At 37.8% G+C, this 21,477-nt stretch overlaps 1 protein-coding gene across 1 annotated transcript; it reads right to left on the bottom strand.

Annotated features, from left to right (window-relative positions):
* Window positions 1-692: 692 nt before the first annotated feature.
* LOC120539383 (CUB and zona pellucida-like domain-containing protein 1) lies at window positions 693-21,269 on the bottom strand. The gene is made up of 7 exons (XM_039769395.1): window positions 21,227-21,269; window positions 15,993-16,149; window positions 13,765-13,964; window positions 7,355-7,542; window positions 2,298-2,674; window positions 1,532-1,794; window positions 693-1,247 (listed from the first exon to the last, which is right to left on the bottom strand). Exons 2-7 carry the CDS (start codon window positions 16,091-16,093, stop codon window positions 1,087-1,089), a joined length of 1,290 nt encoding a protein of 429 aa, XP_039625329.1. The 5' UTR covers window positions 16,094-16,149; window positions 21,227-21,269; the 3' UTR covers window positions 693-1,086.
* Window positions 21,270-21,477: the final 208 nt, after the last annotated feature.

The following is a 21,477-nucleotide window of genomic DNA, read 5'->3' as shown; positions in this document are numbered from 1 at the left end:
GTTTTTTTTATGTTGGAGTATAATTGGAATTTCATTTATTGTGCTTTGTACAATAAAAATCTTGAAATTGTTAAAAATTATTCATTATAGTAATTCTCCTAAAATGTGTTTTTTTTTTTGTTTTTTTTTTTTAATAATTGTGGTGAGGTAAAACATTTGCATTAAATTACACATTTGGTATACTTTTTTTTTTTTTTTTTGTTCCCAGTGTAGTTAAGCTCGCAACTATAGATGGTCCCAATAAGACATTCTAAATAAATTAATATAATATAACCTAACATTAAACTTTCTAACAAATCTTTAAGACAACACTGAGTAAACAAGTTATGGGAGTTCATGGGTTCCAAAAAGACTGGCAAATTTTATCCTGCACTGTCAGCAGACATCTAAATGTAAGTGACTTTTATGCTAATTACTTCAGTAGAAGCAATATACGAGAATCACAGTTCTTGGTTGTGTTTGCTTTAGCTTTATTGTTTGGTAGTCTTCTGGTTCAAAGCCAATAAAATTTCCAGGTTAAGTTATGGAATTTTATGTTTTAAACTCTGTAAATTACATTTCAAATAAGGTGTCACCTTTGGTTTAATGTAATTTTCACTCTGATATGATTATATGTTCAGTCATTGTATACTTGTGAAATTACAGCAACTGTAAGTTTCTTTCATATTTCCTGTATTGTGTGGCAATTTAAATGTTGGTTAATAAAAATGACAGAAGTTTATTGCTAACATTTTGAAGTAAAAACATTTTTGTTCACAGGGCTTTGTATCTATCAGAATATGCTTCTTACCTTATTTTGTTTTTTTTCTGTTAATCATGTTCACTTCATGTGAATTTACTGTTTTAGCTGAATGTCCAGAATCATTTGTCATAATTTATAAGCTTTATTCTTTTACATATTTTGAACTTCCACTGATTAAAATCCCCAAGAAACAAAATAGACAGATACATTTCTTAAAGGTTACAGACTGTTTGGTATCATTCAAATTATTATTTATTACATATTAACTTAGTTGACTTAATATAGTATTCTTGAAGAAAGTAAAATGCTCTCGACCTCTATCCAACCTGTAAATTTATAATCTGTTAAAGTCTCCATTCATCCTTTGTGGTTTTCTTATAAAACTTCAGAGTAAAGAAAGCCAAGATGGCTGTGGTAGTAGCCAGAGCTGTCATGGAAATCCACACTAGTGTTTGTGTTGAAGAAATTTTACTGACCTCTTCTTTCTTTAACTTTATATTTTCTTCTGAAAGAGAGAATAAATGTGAGACATAAACATTTTATTGTTTTGACAGCTGATTTATTTGTGGTGTAAATGGAAGTGAATGAGTCAAGTTCAGAGAGGTTTAATTAGCCAAATGGCATACTGAGGCTGGTTGACAAAATCTTGTGTCCTAGAGATACTTCATGTTAACAGAGGATTATTTACTTTTAATGTAATGCAGTTACATTAAAATATTAAAACTTTATTTTCTATTAATAATAAAAATGTGTTTGATTTGATAGACAATTGGAATTGATCCTTTTTACCTGCAAAATTCTTGTATTTTCTTAGCTCTATTCTCCCAGAGACTACATCAACCTTATCTTTTGAAGAGCTTAAATCTCTCCTGCGCCTTGCCTGGCAGCCTCGGTTACATCGTGAAGAATAGTCATACATCTGGCACAGCACCACTTTGCACTCAAGGTAAACACTGGATGAGTAGTCAACAAACTTGAAAGCATTAAATCTGAAGCGTGCAATGTCAAACGAAGTACTTGGGAAGGCAACAAATGTGTCATCTCTTACACACCTGAGAAGTAAATTATGAGATTATACACTTTTTCATTATAAGAAAGACAATCAACTTCTTTCTTAAAACCACTATAAAATAATACAGCACAGTATATGTAAGAATTGTAAATTTTGAAGTTATATTAACCAAAAAATACTATTTTTGTGAAAAACAAAATGGCAAAGTTTTCATCTATTTAACTATTTTCATATGTTCAATTAAACAGTAAATTACTTAACAAGAAAGTTGCATTTAATTATTTGATGATTTTTTGTATAGACACTTTCATATTTATACGATTCTAGTACTGGACCTTTATGCATCATGATTCTTTTTTCCTTTTAAAAACTCTTTTCCAACACTGGCTATAAAAAGAGTATACATCTAATTATTGCCAAGCTTTTTAAAATTACGACTAAGGTATTACTTTGAGAAAGTTTTAAATTGTATTTAGGTGTGGATATATTGCAAGCACACAATTAGATATTAATATTTTTTTCGAAATGGTAAAATGGTCTTACCCATCTCTGATCAAGTCATATGAAGGATAACCAAACTGAGATGGTGAAGCAGTGCAGGTGTCAATGAAAACTTCCAAATAATCTGAAGTGTAGAGCATAATTTGAACAAAGATATCTTCATTTAGGTCAACAATGTAGGGGTTTTCTAATACTGGACTAGTGAAATCACCGTGGTAGAATACCATGCTGATGTTGTAAGTGCCTGTGCCAGTTTCATTTGCAGTAATTCCTCCATTTGCTTGGTACATGATGTCTGTAATTGCCTCCTGTTCCATTTTGCATTGTACATTGAGTCTGAGATAAGTCTCACGAGTTATCAGTCCATTAGAAGGAGAAGATCTGACATTGTTGGAATAAATTATGGTACCATTTACTGCCTGCAAATTAACAAGTAAATAGTTTAGATCCAATAGGCTTATTTTTTTTTAAAAAAAAGGTTACATTAAATCCCAATGTTACTATTTTTTACATAAAAATGTAATCTACTGGTATCTTGTGTAGACTACTTATTTCTCCTGTGTATGTTGACTAATGGTATTTTTTCACTCGTATCATGAATTTTTTTTATTATGGGACAGGAAATCAAATTTTTTTTTGTATAGACCATGCTTAAGGAAAACACACATTTAGGAGAAGCTTGAATTCTTGGTAGAGCTGGGTGTTAAAATGATTTCAGTGTTTGATTGGAGAAAAAAACTTAAGCTATAAAAATCAATAAAACAATGTGTTGCTATAGACAGTGTCTGTGGCCTATCACGCAGCATGTAGGCTTGGTGAAACAACAATTCCAAAGCCAAACATGATGCACTTTGCAAAATTTGCCCATGCCCCCCAAAGAAGCTATGTTGTCAACATTAGCAACATGGTTGGGTGTTTGGGAAATGTGTTGTGCAACAAGAACATCCTGGTAAGTGAAGCTGAGAAGGAAAATCTGTTAACTGCTCAGGAGGAGGTAACACTAAAGAAAAGGCATGAGTCATCAAATGTTTGAAAGTGGTTCAGCCACCTCAAATCAGACCAAGCACAAATAAAGTCAGTATGCAAGTTATCCAGCATATACCGATTACAGAATCTCCAACAAAATGGAGTCCTGACAAAAACTGGTAGGGGGCATGCTGGAGCAGGAGAAGGGGTAAACATACTATCTGCAGAGAAAAAAAACAGTCACCTTGTGCCCACGTGGCAAGACATTGACATCCTCAAGTCTGTCCACAAGGCTGTAAATCCATTGGTTAGTTTCACAGATGTACTGTCAGGGGACTTGTATGTCAATGTATCATATGTGAAACCTGTGGTCCACCTGGTCAGTGAGGAGGTCTTGCAGCCAGATGATAAGGACTCTGAACTCACAAAGAACATTAAAACTCTGTCATTAGCTACTTGAATGACAAATACGATGACACTGCCATTGATGACCTTCTGGATACATCATCCCTTCTTTATCCTTGTTTCAGAGGTTCAAAACATGCTCTGTGAAACCTGAGGATGTTGATGCCATGAAAGCTAGAGTTGTGGTTGAAATAACGCAAGAAAGCCAAAGAATTTCAGCTAAAGGACTTCACAACTCTGGTCAGTACAGCAGAAGCTGAGGGAAGAGAACCAGCACCAGCCAAAAAACAAAACACTGGGCAGCTTCTTCAAGAAACACCATTCTGTTGTGTGGACAGTAAAACGAGTCCTCTGGAATGGTGGAAGATCCACACAACTGTATTTCCTAAATTAAGCCTCCTGGCTAAACATACCTAAGTATTCCTGCTACCAGTTCACCCTCAGAAGGGGTTTTTAGTACAGGAGGGAACATTGTCACTTGCAAAAGAGTGTCAATCAAGCCCGAGACAATGAATAAATAGGCTAGTCTTTTAAGCAAAAACCCTGTAGTGTACAAGAGAAAATGTGTGCTGCTTTTATAGAGAAAAAAGAAAAGGTTTCAAATTATTTTAGATACTGTTCTACCTGATATTTGTAAGTAATGCAGAACAGAGATAGATGTTTACTCTAGCTAGTAATGCAGATTTGGTTTGCTTTGTGTTATGTTTGCAGTTTAACATGTTTGCACTGTTAAACTGTTTCACACAGTTTTTCTACATTGATACATTGTCTTATTAAGTTGATCTACTTTAAGTGCAATCATTCTGAAAAGTTGAAAATTAAAAACATTCCAGAATTTTTAAGGAAATATTAAAAATATATACAGTAGTTTATATTCAATTCCATTTCTCAAAAATAAATCTTATCTGCTTATTAATATTTCTTATTTTAACTTAATTATTCATAATATACAGTATTAAGATAGATACTCTTTAAAAATGGAAGCAGTAATATGAAACTATATATCTCTATTATAAAAAAAAATCTTGGGAGACGAGACTTTTTATCCTGCAATAAGACATAATCTTTTGAAGAGAGACACTTCCACGTCCCGCGAGACAAGACTTTGTGCAAAGAGATTTAACCACGCCCAGGGCCGGAAATAAAAGACAGAATAGATGACAAAGTGGAATGTTGTAAAGAATTCAAAAACATTGGCACGATACACATGCAGAGCAGGTTAGTGATAATGGAAGTTCTGTACAAAAATTCGAAAGTCTCAAAAAATGATAGTAAAGATCGCATTAGCGCAAACGTAAATTATTACTCGGTGAAATAACAGAGTAGCGAAAAGAGATCGAATATATTGTTCAGATTTAAACTTTAAGTCGGAGACTTGTAGATTGTCTAATTCATGTTGCCATCAGGGAAAGGTAGTGTTCCTTCCCAGTGAAGAGGCGTATCTGCGAGAATTAAAAGATTGATTGTTTGGTGAAAGTGAAATCCTGCGAGAGAAAATTTCAAACACCACGAGACAAGACTTTATGCAAAGAGATTTGGAAAAGTCCTGCCCACATCTAAAACATTTACAACCACGCACACGGTTCAATCATTTCTCATGTGTGTGAATGCTATTGTCAAGACAGTTTGTGTAGAGAGAAAGAAACGTTATTAATTCACGGGCAAGTTATATGTTGCATTGTCACAATGTAATTCCAAACACAGAATCAAAATTCAATGCGATTTTGACAAAAAGTTAAAAGTGAAAAGAGATCGAATATATGGACATAGATGATATGATAGAAGTATGTAGAAATTGTTTGGCTTTAAACTTTAAATTGGAGACTTGTAGATTGTCTAATTCATGTTGCCATCAGGGAAAAGTAGTGTTTCTTCCCAATGAAGAGGCCCAGTATGTAGCACTCCTACTGGATGTTCAGCGTGCAGTTTGATTTACGCAGTGTGTGCAGCCTGCATGTTCTGTTCATGTTATTGTGACTTGTCCTTTTTCACCTCAAAGGGGTTCAGTTCTAAACTTGAGGTGTTGCCATTTCAGTTTAACCAGGTAATAACCTTTAGATTTTTTCCAGAGCAAGCAGGTTTTTGCGAAGCTTTCACTTTATGGCTGTGTTTTGTCAGATGGTGAATATGTTAGAGGGTGTCTCAATGATATAAGGCCAGTCAAGACAGACCAGGCACCAGCATCTCATTATTTGATTGATGCTTGATGTGAAAGGCACATGAACTTGCATGTTTCACAAGTCAGAGAGAGACAGAGATTTTTAGTTTATTTAGTAAGTTCATGTTTAAGTTAGAGAATTTTGCACTCATACAGGAGAATTCCTGTATGGCCCACCAGAATTTTAATGCTGAACAGTCCATTACAGCACATTATAAAACTATATAAAAACATATTAAACCATATATTATGCTTAAATAAAATCAGAAGTAGCATCACTAATTATGTGCACTATTCAAAGATGCCCTACATACAGAATGCATTGCAGTTGTTTTGCACATTTCTACAGTTTATGCACCAGCAAGCTAATTGACATTCTCAGCATCACATAATGAGTCTGTGGTGGGACTTGTGTTGTAGCCATTCCACTCCCACACTCCCTAGGGATTTGATCATGCAAGCCAGCCAATAATTCAACAGGATTGAACAGTATACATGCGCAAATCAATATACTTTCAAGAAACTGCATTTTCTTTTGAACATTTTACAATTACTTTCTTTTTTTTAATTTAGTACACTTGCATTTACCAGCATAGAGTGCTTGCCATATTTACAGTTATAAATACCATATATACTCGCATATAAGTCAGGTCTTGAAACCCGAAAAATCGACCATAAAATCAGACCCCGACTTATACGGCCGTTCAAAAATACAACACTTCATTTTTTGTTTTTTTAACATCTTCTTTCCTTCAATCACGCATCAGTTTCTCAGACACATTGAATTTTGTTGCAGCAGCGCAGTTACCAATTTCTTTCACCACTTCAACGACTTTTAATTTAAAACCAGCTTCATATTTACTTGTGATCGAGCGCTCCATCATAGATAAGGGATGGTCTTATGATAAAGGTGTATGAGGGTGTGAGATACCAAAAACACAAGTCAGTGCAAATGTTGCTTTGGAATAGTTCAGGTATTACTGTGTGGTCACGTAGGCACAATACATAGAAAAACAAAGGCCGTGTGCTCCGTGGTTACTCTCTCAGGTGGGCATTAGCATATCATAATCTCTTGGACCAATAGTGGGAGTTTTCTGCATTCGACTTATACAACCAGCATTATAAAATACCGGAAATTTTATAGGAAAATCAAGCCCTGACGTATACACGGGAGAACTTAAACGCGAGTATATACAGTAAAAAAGAAAGTAATGTTCATCGAAAAACACAAAACATCATGCAATATGTGCACAAGTATACAGACATTATTAATTAGATTTTAGAAAGTATTTTAAAGTGTTATTAAATTAATTTAAAAAGTATAAATAGATAGCTAGAAAGTATAAATAGATAGAACTTCATTTGTCACCATGTGGAAATTAGGCTTTTTACAGAAGCTCTTTAAATAAATATGGAATGAATATATTAATAAGTAGAGCTGGCAATAGAGTAAAAATTTCCAGTCTAGACACATATTTCAAATAATCAGTTCCAATACTCTTTTATTTTCCCCCCCAAGACCAACTTAATATATTTGTAATCACATTGCGTAGGAAAAGCATAGTCTTACCTTTCTATTAGTTCCGCACTCATTAAGTGGAAATTTAAACAGAATAATTGACCCAAATATTTGTGGTGTACAGGCTGCATCATCTAAATGCAGATCACTTGCGTTGTACCCCAGTGACCAGATGTATGGCTGATGTAGCTTTACAGTCATGAAGTAAGAAGAGCATGTGATGTCCGAATCTGAGAACACTAGAAAGAAAAATAAAGAAACAGCCTTTTGTAAGAATATAGCATTTTGTCATAAGCTCCTAAATTTGAATTTCATTTGAGTGAATAGATGATGCTGGGATGCAGCTTTTGCTTGATTTACTTCGTTCAAGATAGTTCAAGATATATTGTGAAGTCGAACTCACTGATCCTTCTAATTTAATTGTGACAATACATTTAACACAGTCATAACTCTAGCTCTGTAAATACAGGTATAGAATTGTACATAACATCCCCATATTAGTGCAGCACTTCTCTGGGGAAAAAAATAACATTATACATAGGTCAGAGACCTTCACTGAATCCACAACATGTAAAAACCAAGATTTGAAAAAGTAACTAACTTCTTAATCATCTGTGTAAGAGTTATACAGTTCATACCCTGAATGTAATCTGCACTGCACATGCAGAATTCAAGAATGAAAAGTTTAAACACAACCCAGTTTTGTCAGATGTATTTCATGCAGATTTTATAGTAACCCAATCCGAAAATAGGCCCTATTCCATGGAATGCTTTTTGTATGCTCTTGTCTAAGAAAGGGGTATTTGACAGTATCAGGAGTTCTTCATGGTATTTTAGCCATCAATTGAAGGTAACATTTCTCACATCTTGCTGAAAACAACTCAAGGGGCATTGCCTCTGTCCTTCCTGAGTTAGAACCTTTATCAGGTCACCCAAACGTCCTCCTCTCCTGCCTTACTACACCATTCTCTTCCACTAGTACCATTCAGTTTAAATCAAATTAAACATGACCCCTGCTTTAACTTGGTGACTTTCTCACTGTTGGATGTTGATCAGTTTGGCCCACTGCTAGCCTTTTTAGAGCTGAAGTGCTAGAACACTGTCCTCTATGTGTTTTGGGACTTGCCCCACATGCCCAATAACCTTGCTTAGACCAGGAAACAATCCTGTCACCGATGTTTCTAGACGTGTTCCCATGGTAGGAACCAACAGCCTATCAGCTGAATCTCAGAATAGCCATCTACAGTAGTGAAATACATAACAGGGTCACTTCAGATCCAATTTTGTAGACTCCTCAGATGTACAGTATTTCCAAAGCTGGGAAAAAGATTCCGCTTGGGACATCCTTACAATCATTTTGGCTCTGCTTGGATGATTCAGCTGTTGTCATATTACCCAGCTTAACACTAAGATTTTAGGGATGTTGTTCAAAACATGCTGGACACTTGGTCCAAAGTGTGCTGACACAACGGATACTTAATAGAAACCTTGGGTTTACGCATGGCATTACGGATAATTGATGACTGGCACAGAAAAAAAACTAAAACTTCATTGTTCAGATTTAGATTTCATTGGCCATTTCTAACAGTCTCTACTGCATGCTTACTAACCAAGGAACCAGAGTGGTGACATGTTGCCTGTTCATTAATATATGCAAGTAAGAATTTCAGTGTATTCTGTATATGTGACAGTAATGACCCAATAAACGTACATTTCTATCTCCATCACTTCTTTTGATTTTATTAAGTTCACTCAGTGGGATAAGAATCAATAAATGTAGCTGTTTCAAGTCACAAAAAAATAAGACTAAACTACCCTGGGAATCAATTTTAGTTTTTGTCTCTTCCATCTCTTAGACCAAACTGGTAAGTGTAACCAATGCTTGAAGTGGGCCATCACCTACCAGTACTCTATACTGACTTTGTCCCTGTTCTGCCCTTATGGGTACAGACACTTATTGTATGCATACCAGTGTTCATCAGGCTTTCACAATTCCAAGGGGGAGAACCACCATCCAAAACACAGCCCTCCAGTTACACTTCACTGTAATTTCTGTATATCAGCTTGTAGTCAGACCATCAAGGGGAACCACCCTGTACACACTATTCATTATAGTTTCTGTATATCAATGCATAATCATACTTTCAAGGAGGAAATCCCCTATCCTACTGTCTCAAATTGCTTCAGTAGTCTACAATAAAACAAATGGGAATAACACCAATTCTTCACTACTGAGTGTGACCCTATCATGTCCATAAAGCTCTCCACAAGACACTATATTAATAGACTGCTGGAATAGCCACTTAATTTATTTACATCATATTAAATTAGGGCAGCAGTAGCTCAGTCGGTAGAGCAGGTGGTCCAGCAATCGGAGGGTCGCAGGTTCAATCCTGGCTCCCGGCATGAGAATGCAGCTGTTGTGTCCTTGGGCAAGACCTACCTTGCCTGCTGGTGGTGGTCGGAAGGATTGGTGGCGCCAGTGTTTGGCAGCCTCACTTCTGTCAGTGTGCCCCAGGGCAGCTGTGGCTACATAGTAGCTTATCATCACCAGCGTATGAATGGGTGAATGACTGTGTTGTAAAGCGCCTAGGGGGGTCAAATACAGGCCATTTTAAATCAAATTTTATTTGTTACATACAAATTATACATACAGTACAATATGTGATGAAATGTTTAGTTGCTCAACTCCAGTGACTGTGCCTCGAGGCTGACATAAAGTAACAGTAACAATGCAAAACTTCATCAATTATCAATTATAAATTTGTAATAAATAATAATAACTAATAAATGATTGTTATTTGTTCAAGTTAAAGATAGCTACTAAATAATTTTAGGTCACAAGTTAAATATAGTAATAAAAGTAATCTACCTCGGTAACAAAGTTAGTCAGGTCAACCAGGATATCAATGCAGGAAGTGAAAATAAGAAAATCAACGGTTATATCCATTGTTCTATTCCTTAATCTAATTTAGGGTGATAAGATATCAAGGTTTATGCCAGTTGCAACAGTTGCAGGGTAATCAGAAACATGGCCACAGACATCAGACTAGTTTAAGGCCACCAACTGACTTAAAGGTGCCAGACAGATACTGTACACTGTATGTCTGAAGTCAACCATGAATGCATTTCACGGAAGTGTGGTTGGAAACAATTAGACAGTTCACTGAGTGTGAAATATCTAAGCTAATCCAATATCAAATGAAGACTGAGCTTAAAGTAGGGGTGCTGATTTGAAACAGCAAAGAGCAATGGTGCTTTTATCAACATCATCTGACCAATACCAAGCCTGTGGTTATGATGGATGAATTGTCCATTGATGTAAAATCTCCCAAAAAATACCCTGTTAAATCTATAAATGTGTACCACGTGTACAGATAACACACTGCACATGGAAAAAATAAGCATAGCCTACTACAAGTAGGAAAGAAAAAAACATTTTGTTAAACCAGATTATAATGTAAGATTCAAAGACATCGCTGGGCTACTAGTAAAAGTGAACGATGCTTTGCCACCAGCTGTATGTAGTCTCTGTCACTCACAGTTAGGACAATAATGTTGCAGTAAATGTGCAGTTGAAAGAATTAACAGCTACTTTCTCAAAAACATGAACTCTAGAATGTGCGTTTGAACCCAGGAAAAAAAAAAGGTAAAAAACAACTTCAGTTAAGGTTTCTTTTTGCTGTTGATACTAAATAGGTACAAAAGATGCAGATTTATGTAACCAAAACACCCGAAACATTAAATGTGCTGCAAGACACAGATGCCAACTGAACCATGGGCGAGGCTGCACAGCATCCAAGTTTCTGACTGCATGTCTAAATAAATAACTAAAGAACGTTAAAATTACTGTCTAAATGTAAATGCCAAACATGATATAACAGAATATAGTTGCAGTGGTTTAACACATAATATACAGTAATCCCTCGCTATATCGCGCTTTGACTTTTGCGGTTTCGCTCTATCGCGGATTTTATATGAAAGCATAACTAAATATATAACACGGATTTTTCGCTGCTTCGCGGGTTCTGCGGACAATGTGTCTTTTTACTTCCTGTATATGCTTCCTCAGTTGGTTTGCCCAGTTGATTTCATACAAGGGACGCTATTGGTGGATGACTGAGAAGCTAACCAATCAGAGCACGCAGTTAAGTCCTCCTGACTGAGAAGCTAACCAATCAGAGCACGCAGTTAAGTTCCTGCTTGCTGAATGCAGTGTTAACCAGGAAGTCTCGTCTCGCTCATTCAGCATCAACGTGTTTCGCTTTGTAAAGAGTTGTGCTCTTTTGTGTTTATCTTTGTGCATAGTCAAGCCCTTCATTATGGCTCCAAAATGATCTGCTACTGCTTCAGGGGCCGTGCCCAAGCGTAAACGGAAGATGTTAACGATTGCGAAAAGGTAAACGTTTTGGATTTGTTGAAGGCTACGATTCTTTTTATTTAAAAAGTAGGAAAGGAATATAAGATCTACGGCCGCAGTGTCCTTTTAACCAGGGTGCAAAACAAGTTGTAAGTGGATGTAATAAGGCAGTAGTCTGGATGGAATCTGCTTTAGGGATTTGGATTGAAGACTGCCAGAAGAAGAACAACGGCAGTGCTTCACAATCGCCTGAAGTGGCTCCTTTAAGGGCTGTAACGCTCTCCTTTGTTGTGCAGTAAAATAAAACTCATTGTTATCGGACAAGTCATCGTGTCATTGTTGGTGAGTAACCAGAATTAATTTTCTACTTACAGTACTTAGTACATGTATGCGTCGTTTAGTGTCACTGTACACACACATTTACTGTATACTATTTTTGTTGCATTGTGCGTATTTATTGCTGGTGGCATGTCTATCGTAATGGCTGGTAGCATTGATATCGGAGACACTCAATATCTTTAAAATAATATTTAGGTTTTACTGTATATAAACAGTGTGTTTATATACATAATTTCAATGAATCTTACCTAATATCTAAGAGAATACAAAGGGATTATGCTGTATATCTCTGCGGGGAATATTTATAAACAGTGTGGGAGAGTTTATAAGGGCTTAAAATATATAAAAATAACCATACAAACATATGGTTTCTACTTCGCTGATTTTCACCTATCGCGGGGTCTGGAACGCATAACCCGCGATCGAGGAGGGATTACTGTATATGAGGGATGTTCAAAAAGTTTCCGCACTTTTATATTTTTGTTGGAAATGGTGATAGTGGGAGGAGTAGTAATTGGGCAATAAAAAGTTAGGACGATGCTGGGATAATTGCATCACAAAGGAAAGTAACTATGTAGAAAAGTGATGTAATTTCTTTTTGAAATTCTTAATAAATAGAGTTAAAAGAATGCAGAAACATTTTGAACATCCCTCGTATTTGTAAAATGATATTTACAGAATAATTGTATTGAATGCATAATACATCTTTAAAATCTACTTGCAATTGTTATGCCATGTTTAAAGTGCACAGACAAAGAGGTTCTTAAATGAAACCCTATGGGTGTAGCCTTTTCAGCAGTGGATTTTGCTGCTACCCACTAGCGCCATTGTAGCAAGTTGTCTTGTGTTTGACTTTGACAACATGCCATGAAATAACAATGTTAACTGTGAAGCCTGTACATTCAATAGATCCATAATTATAAATGAATTAGAAATTAAATGAGGCCAGTATAACTAAGGATTTTTTTTCCAGTATTGAGTAAAAGCTCTATTCATTTTGTCATAAGTTTCTAACAGCGAAGAAAAGAGTAATATGTGATCATCTACAGAGCAGCCATAAAAAAGGAAGAAAATAAATATAAGAAATGTGTGTGTGTTGGGGGGTCGAGTGTATGATGGTGCGTTTTATAGGACACTGCAGTGTATAGGCACCATAATGCACCTGGGTGAGGGGGTCCAAATCTGAATTGAAGTTGGAATCTCCATCAGAAGACTCTCAAAACTGCTAGAGGGGAGGAAAGAACTTTACTCTAAGATTGAAGGGTCAAAAAACGCAATCTTTTTATCCTAGAAAAATCAGAAGTGTTGATAATATTTTGTATCTTGTAATAAAATCAAAAGGTTCTTCGAGGAGGTAATATGGTCTAGGTTGCTAAGTGGCATTAGATGTCTGTTATACTCCCAATACTTCAAAAACACTTTCTAGGCACAAAAGTATTTACAAAACAATAAAAGAATAGGAATTGACGAGATACAATATTTTAGACAGCAAAACCTTTACTTTTTGTTAGTTTTTTTTTTACAATTATCAAAGCGTAAAGCTGTATATTGAAATACTGTATACAACAACCTTTTTAGGTTTGAAGTTGAAAACCCAGTTATTCATCATTTCTCAAAGTGATCTTGATGAAATCCTTAACCTGTATTTAATGTGTACACAGCTACTGATCTTTATGAGTACATGATAATACTGCAAAAGGTGCTTTGAGCAATACTGTAATTTACTTTTTGTAATGAAACAACACTTGGAAAGTCAACTTACCAGGAACAGTTCTGTAATTTATAAGAAATGCTGAATTTGTATTGACTGAAGATAAATTAGAGGTCACTGTCAAAAAGTTGGATGATGATTCATATGTTCCATATTCTCCAAAACAATTCAATCCAATAATTGGAAAAATGCCAGAAGGACCATCAATTACAGAAATAACGTCCATGTTGCAAGGATAGAAGTTTACTTCTCTGAAAAAGATGTCAATCAAACATTATAGATGATAAGTTGATGCTTTTTCTTTTAATCATTGATGCATGTTTTAAAGTTTCATGTCATCCTTAAAAAATAAAAATAAAGAAACTGTTCAATTGAATATAATACATTTTTAATAAACAATTTAATCTTAATTGTATTAAAATAGCATAAGGTATGTGTTTGACATATCTAAGTAGTGATCAATATGTACAGCATGCCTGTCATGAACCTATTAGTTTGGACAACTGATCAAAGACACTTACCATTCACCATGGAAATGAGATTACAAGGTTAGGGAAATCGAGTGCAAGTGAAGAGATTTCCCCTAGTACCCCAGGGGTCCCATTAATTTCATAAAGTGCTTCTAAATTAACCAAAATAGTTGAGTTCTGGAAAAGAGCTGAAAATCTTGGTGGAGATTTTCTTCATAGAAGGGGCCAAGTTGGTCCTTATAGAGCGAAAGTGGGGCCATGGCATGTTAGCAATAAGCCACAAGACGACTTTGGGGAAAAATGTGACAACTAACTGGGGAAGCTAGTGTTAAACTACTCAGTAGTCTTTCGCCCTATTGCTAGATTTTGCGACCGTTGCTGTTTTTTTTAAGTGTCTAAGTGTTACTCCTAGAAAGTGCACTATCAGTCTGATTAGGATAAGAATTTGTCCTACCTCATTCTAAGACATTAGAGGTAGCTGCAAAGCATTCTACTCGCACTCCCAGCAATAAGTAGGTGGCCAAGTTTGAGAATGACTTATATGACAATTTTACAGCACTCATGGTAACATTTTGTAGTTTTCTGATACTAACACTAAGGATTCACCGCAAGGATAATAATAGTAAAGTTGTAGGAGAAGAAGACGGAGAACAATATAAAGTAGGACAGGTGCTAAGTTACACTTACTTATTGCCACTTCGCAGCAATATCAAGAATGATTCTATATTGACCACCAAGATGGAACATTCGAGACAAACGTACCAAATAAGAGCTAAGCTCGATAACAGGTATGTTTATTTAGCAATGAATGATCCACAGTTGTACCTTTCAGAAGAATCACCTTCCCACTCTTATAGCCACAAGAAGCACCTCGTAAAGTAACAGCCACAGCTATAAGTTGTGTTCATTCTTCCAGACTCTCATCCTGTGTCCCTCTCTGTTATCCTCTCCTCATCTTCAGTGAGACTATGTTTATCTGTCACCCCAGGAGTGTCCGTCTGCCTTCTAGAATCTTCCCAGACTTGCAAAATGTAACATGAATGTTCCAGGGGTTTGTAGAGTACAGAACTTGGCATACCTGTGTGCCATTTCACTGTCAGCCGCACAGAGTAAAATACTGTCTATTACAATACAGTTTACATCCATTACTACCTGTGTGTTTATATTGTAATATCTCTTGCAATTCAAATATGCATGCTTATCCATGCTTAGTTATTCACATAAAGATCAATGCCCCTGTTGCATGATTGCATATTGCTTACAAATGATCTCATATTGAGCTGTGGGGAAATGTAAAAATGTGCGTATTACCTTAAGTTTTCTGCAAAAGTTGAGAAATGGTAGATTGTGACATACACAAATCATTTCTATTACAAGGCTACATTTTCCCTGTGGCCAAAAAGTAACATTACCAACACTTTTGTTTCGATTGACAGTGCATGGCTTCTCCAAATAGATGGATTGATCACATAACATACAAGATTAGTTACAAATATTAAATATTCCATCTCTGTCAGATTGATATCTTTTTACAAGATCATTGCATTTCAAAAACACTCCGCCTTTCCCTGGATGTGTATTCCGATGTCTTTTGGCAGCTCCTAGAGAGTTAAGATAGCTCACGAGGTCTCCTAAATCCTGGTTAAATTAGGAGTAGTTTTTAAAGCTAGGAAAATTGATAAAATGATTTCACTCCAGCTGGTAAAGTGGGAAATTTACCATTTATACAGAATTTCTAAGTGTTTAAAAAGTGAGTCAACACTCATGTAAGTTTGGCTTAGAAATATTTTTTGAAAAGAATTTCCTTACGAATATGGTGCAATCTGGATCTGTATTCGATAGCCTCTTGCAACTTCTATGTACCACGTACATTGAGCACTGTTTCCATTAGTTTCTGTATATTGTGGCATTATTGTTTCTCCAGAAGGTCCAATAAGAACACCACCACAGAATGGGCCAAATGATTCTGATAAAAAAAAGAAATATTGTGATTATTCCATCTATCTATTACAATTGATGATCAGCAAGGAGAGCATTTCTCATTTGTATTCCTAGTATGAAAAGGAACCCATTAGTACTCATTTTAAATGTTCTAATTCTGTCCAAAGACAATCTTTTTTTATTTTATTGTAAAAGGTCATTTTTGGAAACCATCTACAAAAGTACATTTTGCACACAGTTATCCAAAACACTATAACACAGAGATTAGCAGTGTGGCCTTAAAACTCCACGAAACTGGGTTTGAATGTCAAATCAATCTTTATGTGAACTTTTCATGCCATCACCGTATCTATATTGGTCATTTCCAGCTATGGCACTTTTCCTCCCACATCTCAGAGATATGCAGGTTAGGTTGGTTGGAGATGCTAAGGTGTCAGAATGTTGTGGACTTGGCTTCCAATAAAGGACTGCATCCAAGCTTGCAACCAGTCCTGTTAGGATAGCCTCCAAATCCCCTTTGTCTGTATTACAGTAAGTGTGTTGAGGAAAAAAATGAATGAATTATAGAAGATAACTTGTAGGAGCTGACATTTGTGGATTTTGTTCAAGTGTTCAGTGTGCCACTTGGTGATTTTGGAGTTCCATTTATGAATTCTAAATTGAGACCTGTGGCTTACTTTTCAGGATTAGCCTGCAGCATACTGCTTAACAGTTTCAGTCAAATAATGTGGTTGCTTCTTTGCCCAAGGATGTTTTTCACAGTAAAAAAAATACAAGAAACAAAATATGAAAATTTAACAAATTAAGAAAAATTATTTGCCTGCAAAGGTGAACTCAATGCTACTGATCTGTATACACTAGTTTACATAAGTAAATATATTCTACATTAAAATTGCTTTTAATAGTCCAATCCGATTGGCAGTTCATTAAGATGCTATCACATTATAAGACTTCTAGTCATTGGGTATGTCATGGTTGCCAACCGCAGAAGCTGATCTTGTTGCCAGTCCATATCAATTTAAATGACTGAAAATCACTGCCCATGTCACAATTACTGACAACATTTCAGCACAGTCGTGTTGCCCCTTTTTGTGACAGCCAATAATGTGCTGTCTGACGGAGTTAGCGCTGTATGAAGGGTTAAACTGTGTGGCGAGTTCAGCTACAATCGCTGCAATTTTATTTCTTTTTTCCATTCTGTTATGGTATACAAAACATGCAACACAGGACAGATGAGTTTTTCTTCTGTTTGTGAGGTATAACAACACATGTGTTCCTTATTCCTTGTCTCTGTATTCTATTCATTGTACTCTACGATAAGCATTCATTTGTTGTCACCTCTCATGTCTCTACGATAAAAGATAAAATCAATCTCCCCGTATACATTCGCAGATAAGTTCTCTCACGGATAAGTCGGGACTTGATTTTATCCTATAATTTCTGGTATTTTGTAATGTCAGTTGTATAAGGCCTTTATTTCTATGTGGGTGCGGTAATGCGCTATATCAGTGCATGCTCCTAACCTCTCTCTCTCTCTCTCTCTCTATTGTGCCTACGTGAGCACACAGTAATACCCAAACTATTCTGTATCTCACACCCTCATACACCTTTATTGTAAGAGCATCACTTATCTATGATGGAGCGTTCAATCAGAAGAAAATATGAAGCTGGTTTTAAATTAAACGTCATTGAAGTAGCGAAAGAAATTGGTAACTGCGCTGCTGCAACAAAATTCGATATGTCTGAGAAACTGATAAGAGATTGGAGGAGGCAAGAAGATGTTAAAAAAAAAATTAAGTGTTGCATTTTTGAACGGGCATATAAGTTGAGGTCTGATTTTATGATCAATTTTTTAGGTTTCAACACCCAACTTATACGTGAGTATATAAGGTATTTGATTTTGACAGAGCACATCACAGGCTAGTTATAGTGGGGTGCTAGACATGTCGAATTACATTACTGACTCCTGACTATCTAAGATAATGTAAACAAAGACTATGATTGAAAATTGCTGCAAAAGTTGTCTAATGCGACTTGGCTTTTATACGCCTCTGGTTCATTCTGATTGATGGAGAGAGAGAGACAGAGAGATAGTCTGTAGCAATGGTTAATGAACTACTGCAGCTGTGAATAAACTCTTCCTAGTCCATCCATTCCATAATCCTCTTTTATTTAGCATTGGATCAAAGACAGCAGAAGTCTATCCAATTATAGGTCCAAGGAAGAAACCAACCCCAGAAATGATGCCAGTTCATTTTAAGGCCACTCACAGATGCACCCATGCAGTGACTCTGGCCATTTTCAAAAGTGGCAATTCATTGTGGACTGGGGGAAGATAGTGAAGTCCCAGAAAGAAACCACTCAAAGTAGGTAAGGAAATGGAGACTCCAAAGTGAAGACATCCAACACAGAATCAAGTGGAACAGGATGTTACATCACATTTCACAACACCCTCAAACAATAGATAGCTGGGTTGTTATAAACATATCCATCCATCCATCCTCTTCCGCTTCTCTGAGATCGGGTCGTGGGGGCAGCAGCTTGAGCAGAGATGCCCAGACTTCCCTCTCCCCGGCCACTTCTTCTAGCCCTTCTGAGGGCATCCTGAGGCATTCCCAGGCCAGCCGGGAGACATAGTCCCTCCAGCGTGTCCTGGGTCTTCCCCGAAGCCTCCTCCCGGTTAGACGTGCCCGGAACACCTCACCAGGGAGGCGTCCAGGAGGGATCCTAATCAGATGCCTGAGCCATGTCATCTGACTCCTCTTGATGCAGAGGAGCAGCGGCTCTACTCTGAGACCCTCCCGGATGACTGAGCTTCTCACCCTATTTTTAAGCAAAAGCCCAGACACCCTGCTGAGGAAACTCATTTCAGCTGCTTGTATTCGCAATCTCGTTCTTTTGGTCACTATCCATACCTCATGACCACAGGTGAGGGTAGGAACATAAATCAACTGGTAAATTGAGAGCCTTGCCTTATGGCTCAGCTCCTTTTCACCACGACAGACTGATGCAGAGCACGCATCACTGCGGATGCCTCACCAATCTGGCTGTCAATCTCACGTTCCATTCTTCCCTCACTTGTGAACAAGACCCCGAGATATTTGAACTCCTCCACTTGGGGCAGGATCTCGCTCCCAACCCTGAGAGGGCACTCCACCCTTTTCCAGCTGAGGACCATGGTCTCGGATTTGGAGGTGCTGATTCCCATCCCAGCCACTTCACACTCAGCTGTGAACTGATCCAGAGAGAGCTGAAGATCATGGCCTGTTGAAGCAAACAGGACAACATCATCTGCAAAAAGCAGTGACCCAATCCTGAGTCCACCAAACCAGACCACCTTAATGCCCTGGCTGTGCCTAGAAATTCTGTCCATAAAAGTTATGAACAGAATCGGTGACAAAGGGCAGCCCTGGCGGAGTCCAACTCTCACTGGAAACGGGTTTGACTTACTGCCGACAACATGGACCAAACTCTGACACCGGTTGTACAGGGACCGAACAGCCCTTATCAGGGCGTCCGGTACCCCCCACAGGATTCCCAGAGGGACACAGTCGAACACCTTTTCCAAGTCCACAAAACACATGTAGACTGGTTGGGCAAACTCCCATGCACCCAATAGGACCCTGCTAAGGGTGTAGAGCTGGTCCACTGTTCCGTGACCAGGAAGAAAACCACACTGTTCCTCCTGAATCCGAGGTTTGACTACCCAATGCACCCTCCTCTCCAGGACCCCCGAATAGACTTTTCCAGGGAGGCTAAGGAGTGTGATCCCTCTGTAGTCTGTACACACCCTTTGGTCCCCCTTCTTAAAGAGGGGGACCACCACCCCGATCTGCCAATCCACAGGCACTGTCCCTGATGTCCATGCAATGTTCTAGAGGCATGTCAACCAAGACAGTCCTACAACATCCTGAGGCTTGAGGAACTCCGGGTGTATCTCATCCACCCCCTGGACCCTGCCACCAAGGAGTTTTTTGACCACCTCGGTGACCTCAGTCCCAGAGATGGAGGAGCCCACCTCCGAGTCCCCAGGCTCTGCTTCCTCATTGGAAGGCATGTTAGTGGGATTGAGGAGGTCCTCGAAGTACTCCCCCCACTGACCCACAACGTCCCGAGTCAAGGTCAGCAGCGGACCATCCCCACCATATACAGTGTTGACACTGCACTGTTTCCCCCTCTTGAGACGCCGGATGGCAGACCAGAATCTCCTTGAAGCCATCCAAAAGTCGTTCTCCATGGCCTCCCCAAACTCCTCCCACGCCCAAGTTTTTGCCTCAGCAATCACCGAAGCCACATTCCGCTTGGCCTGCCAGTACCTATTAGCTACCTGTAGGACTCCTTCTTCAGCTTGACAGCATCCCTCACCGCCGGTGTCCACCGTTGGGTTCAGGGATTGCCGTCACGACAGGCACCGACCACCTTACGGCCACAGCTTCAGTCAGCCGCCTCAACAACAGAGGCATGGAACATGGTCCATTCGGACTCAATGTCCCCCACCTCCCTCGGGACGTGGTTGAAGTTCTGCCGGAGGTGGGAGTTGAAGCTACTTCTGACAGGGGACTCTGCCAGACGTTCCCAGCAGACTCTCACAACATGTTTTGGGCCTACCAGGCCTGACCGGCATCCTTCCCCACCATCGAAGCCTACTCGCGACCAGGTGGTGATCAGTTGACAGCTCCACCTCCTCTTCACCCAAGTGTCCAAGACATGCGGCGGCAAGTCCGACGACACAACCACGAAGTCGATCATGTTATGAACATATATAATGCATAATTAGTAAACCTGTTTCTCTCTAAAGCTGGTCTTTCAAGAAGAACAAAGTTGAAAAAAATTATCCAATATTAATGCTTTTTAAGTTTTAAAATATAATTTAGCCTTACAGATTAGACACGTATAACTTAAATATTATGATTCAAAACTTTAAAATCACATATTGCATCCTATTTATAAAATGAAAACAAGATTAGAGGTAATCAAATCTTAAAATCTCTAACAAGAGGCATTCATCTTTCTTAAACAAATATGCTGTTCCTTTTACTTGTTTTTTTACTTTTAGATTCCCAAATAAAAGCAGCATTTAATTCCATTAGCAGCAAACGTACCTGATAAAGCGGTGTATGTGGTAGTTGAAGCCTCGCAATAGCCTAAAAAACAGAGCTTCTGATTAGAACTGAAGAAAGCACTAATCCTCAGAATGGGCTTATAAGGAACTGGCATGAATGTACAAAACACCAGAACATGACATCAGCAGTAAAATATAAAACTTGCCTGAATTGACGTAGGTACAGTAGTCACAGAAGTCTGGGCAGCAGCTGTTGTTATAAGTGCAGTAGTAATCACAGGAGCAGTTCCC

The sequence above is a fragment of the Polypterus senegalus genome, chromosome 1 (genome assembly GCF_016835505.1).
Source record: "Polypterus senegalus isolate Bchr_013 chromosome 1, ASM1683550v1, whole genome shotgun sequence".
Classification (NCBI taxonomy): Eukaryota; Metazoa; Chordata; class Cladistia; order Polypteriformes; family Polypteridae; genus Polypterus; species Polypterus senegalus.
The sequence above is the reverse complement of the archived record's forward strand: the minus strand, read 5'-3'. Positions and strand labels throughout refer to the sequence as shown.

Coding starts and splice junctions, on each gene's coding strand:
- LOC120539383 (XM_039769395.1), bottom strand. CDS start 16,093: ATGCCACAATATACAGAAACTAATGGAAACAGTGCTCAATGTACGTGG. Junction 13,965..15,992: donor ATCCAGATTGCACCATATTC/GTAAGGAAATTC, acceptor CATCTTTTTCAG/AGAAGTAAACTTCTATCCTT. Junction 2,675..7,354: donor AGTGCGGAACTAATAGAAAG/GTAAGACTATGC, acceptor GTTAATTTGCAG/GCAGTAAATGGTACCATAAT.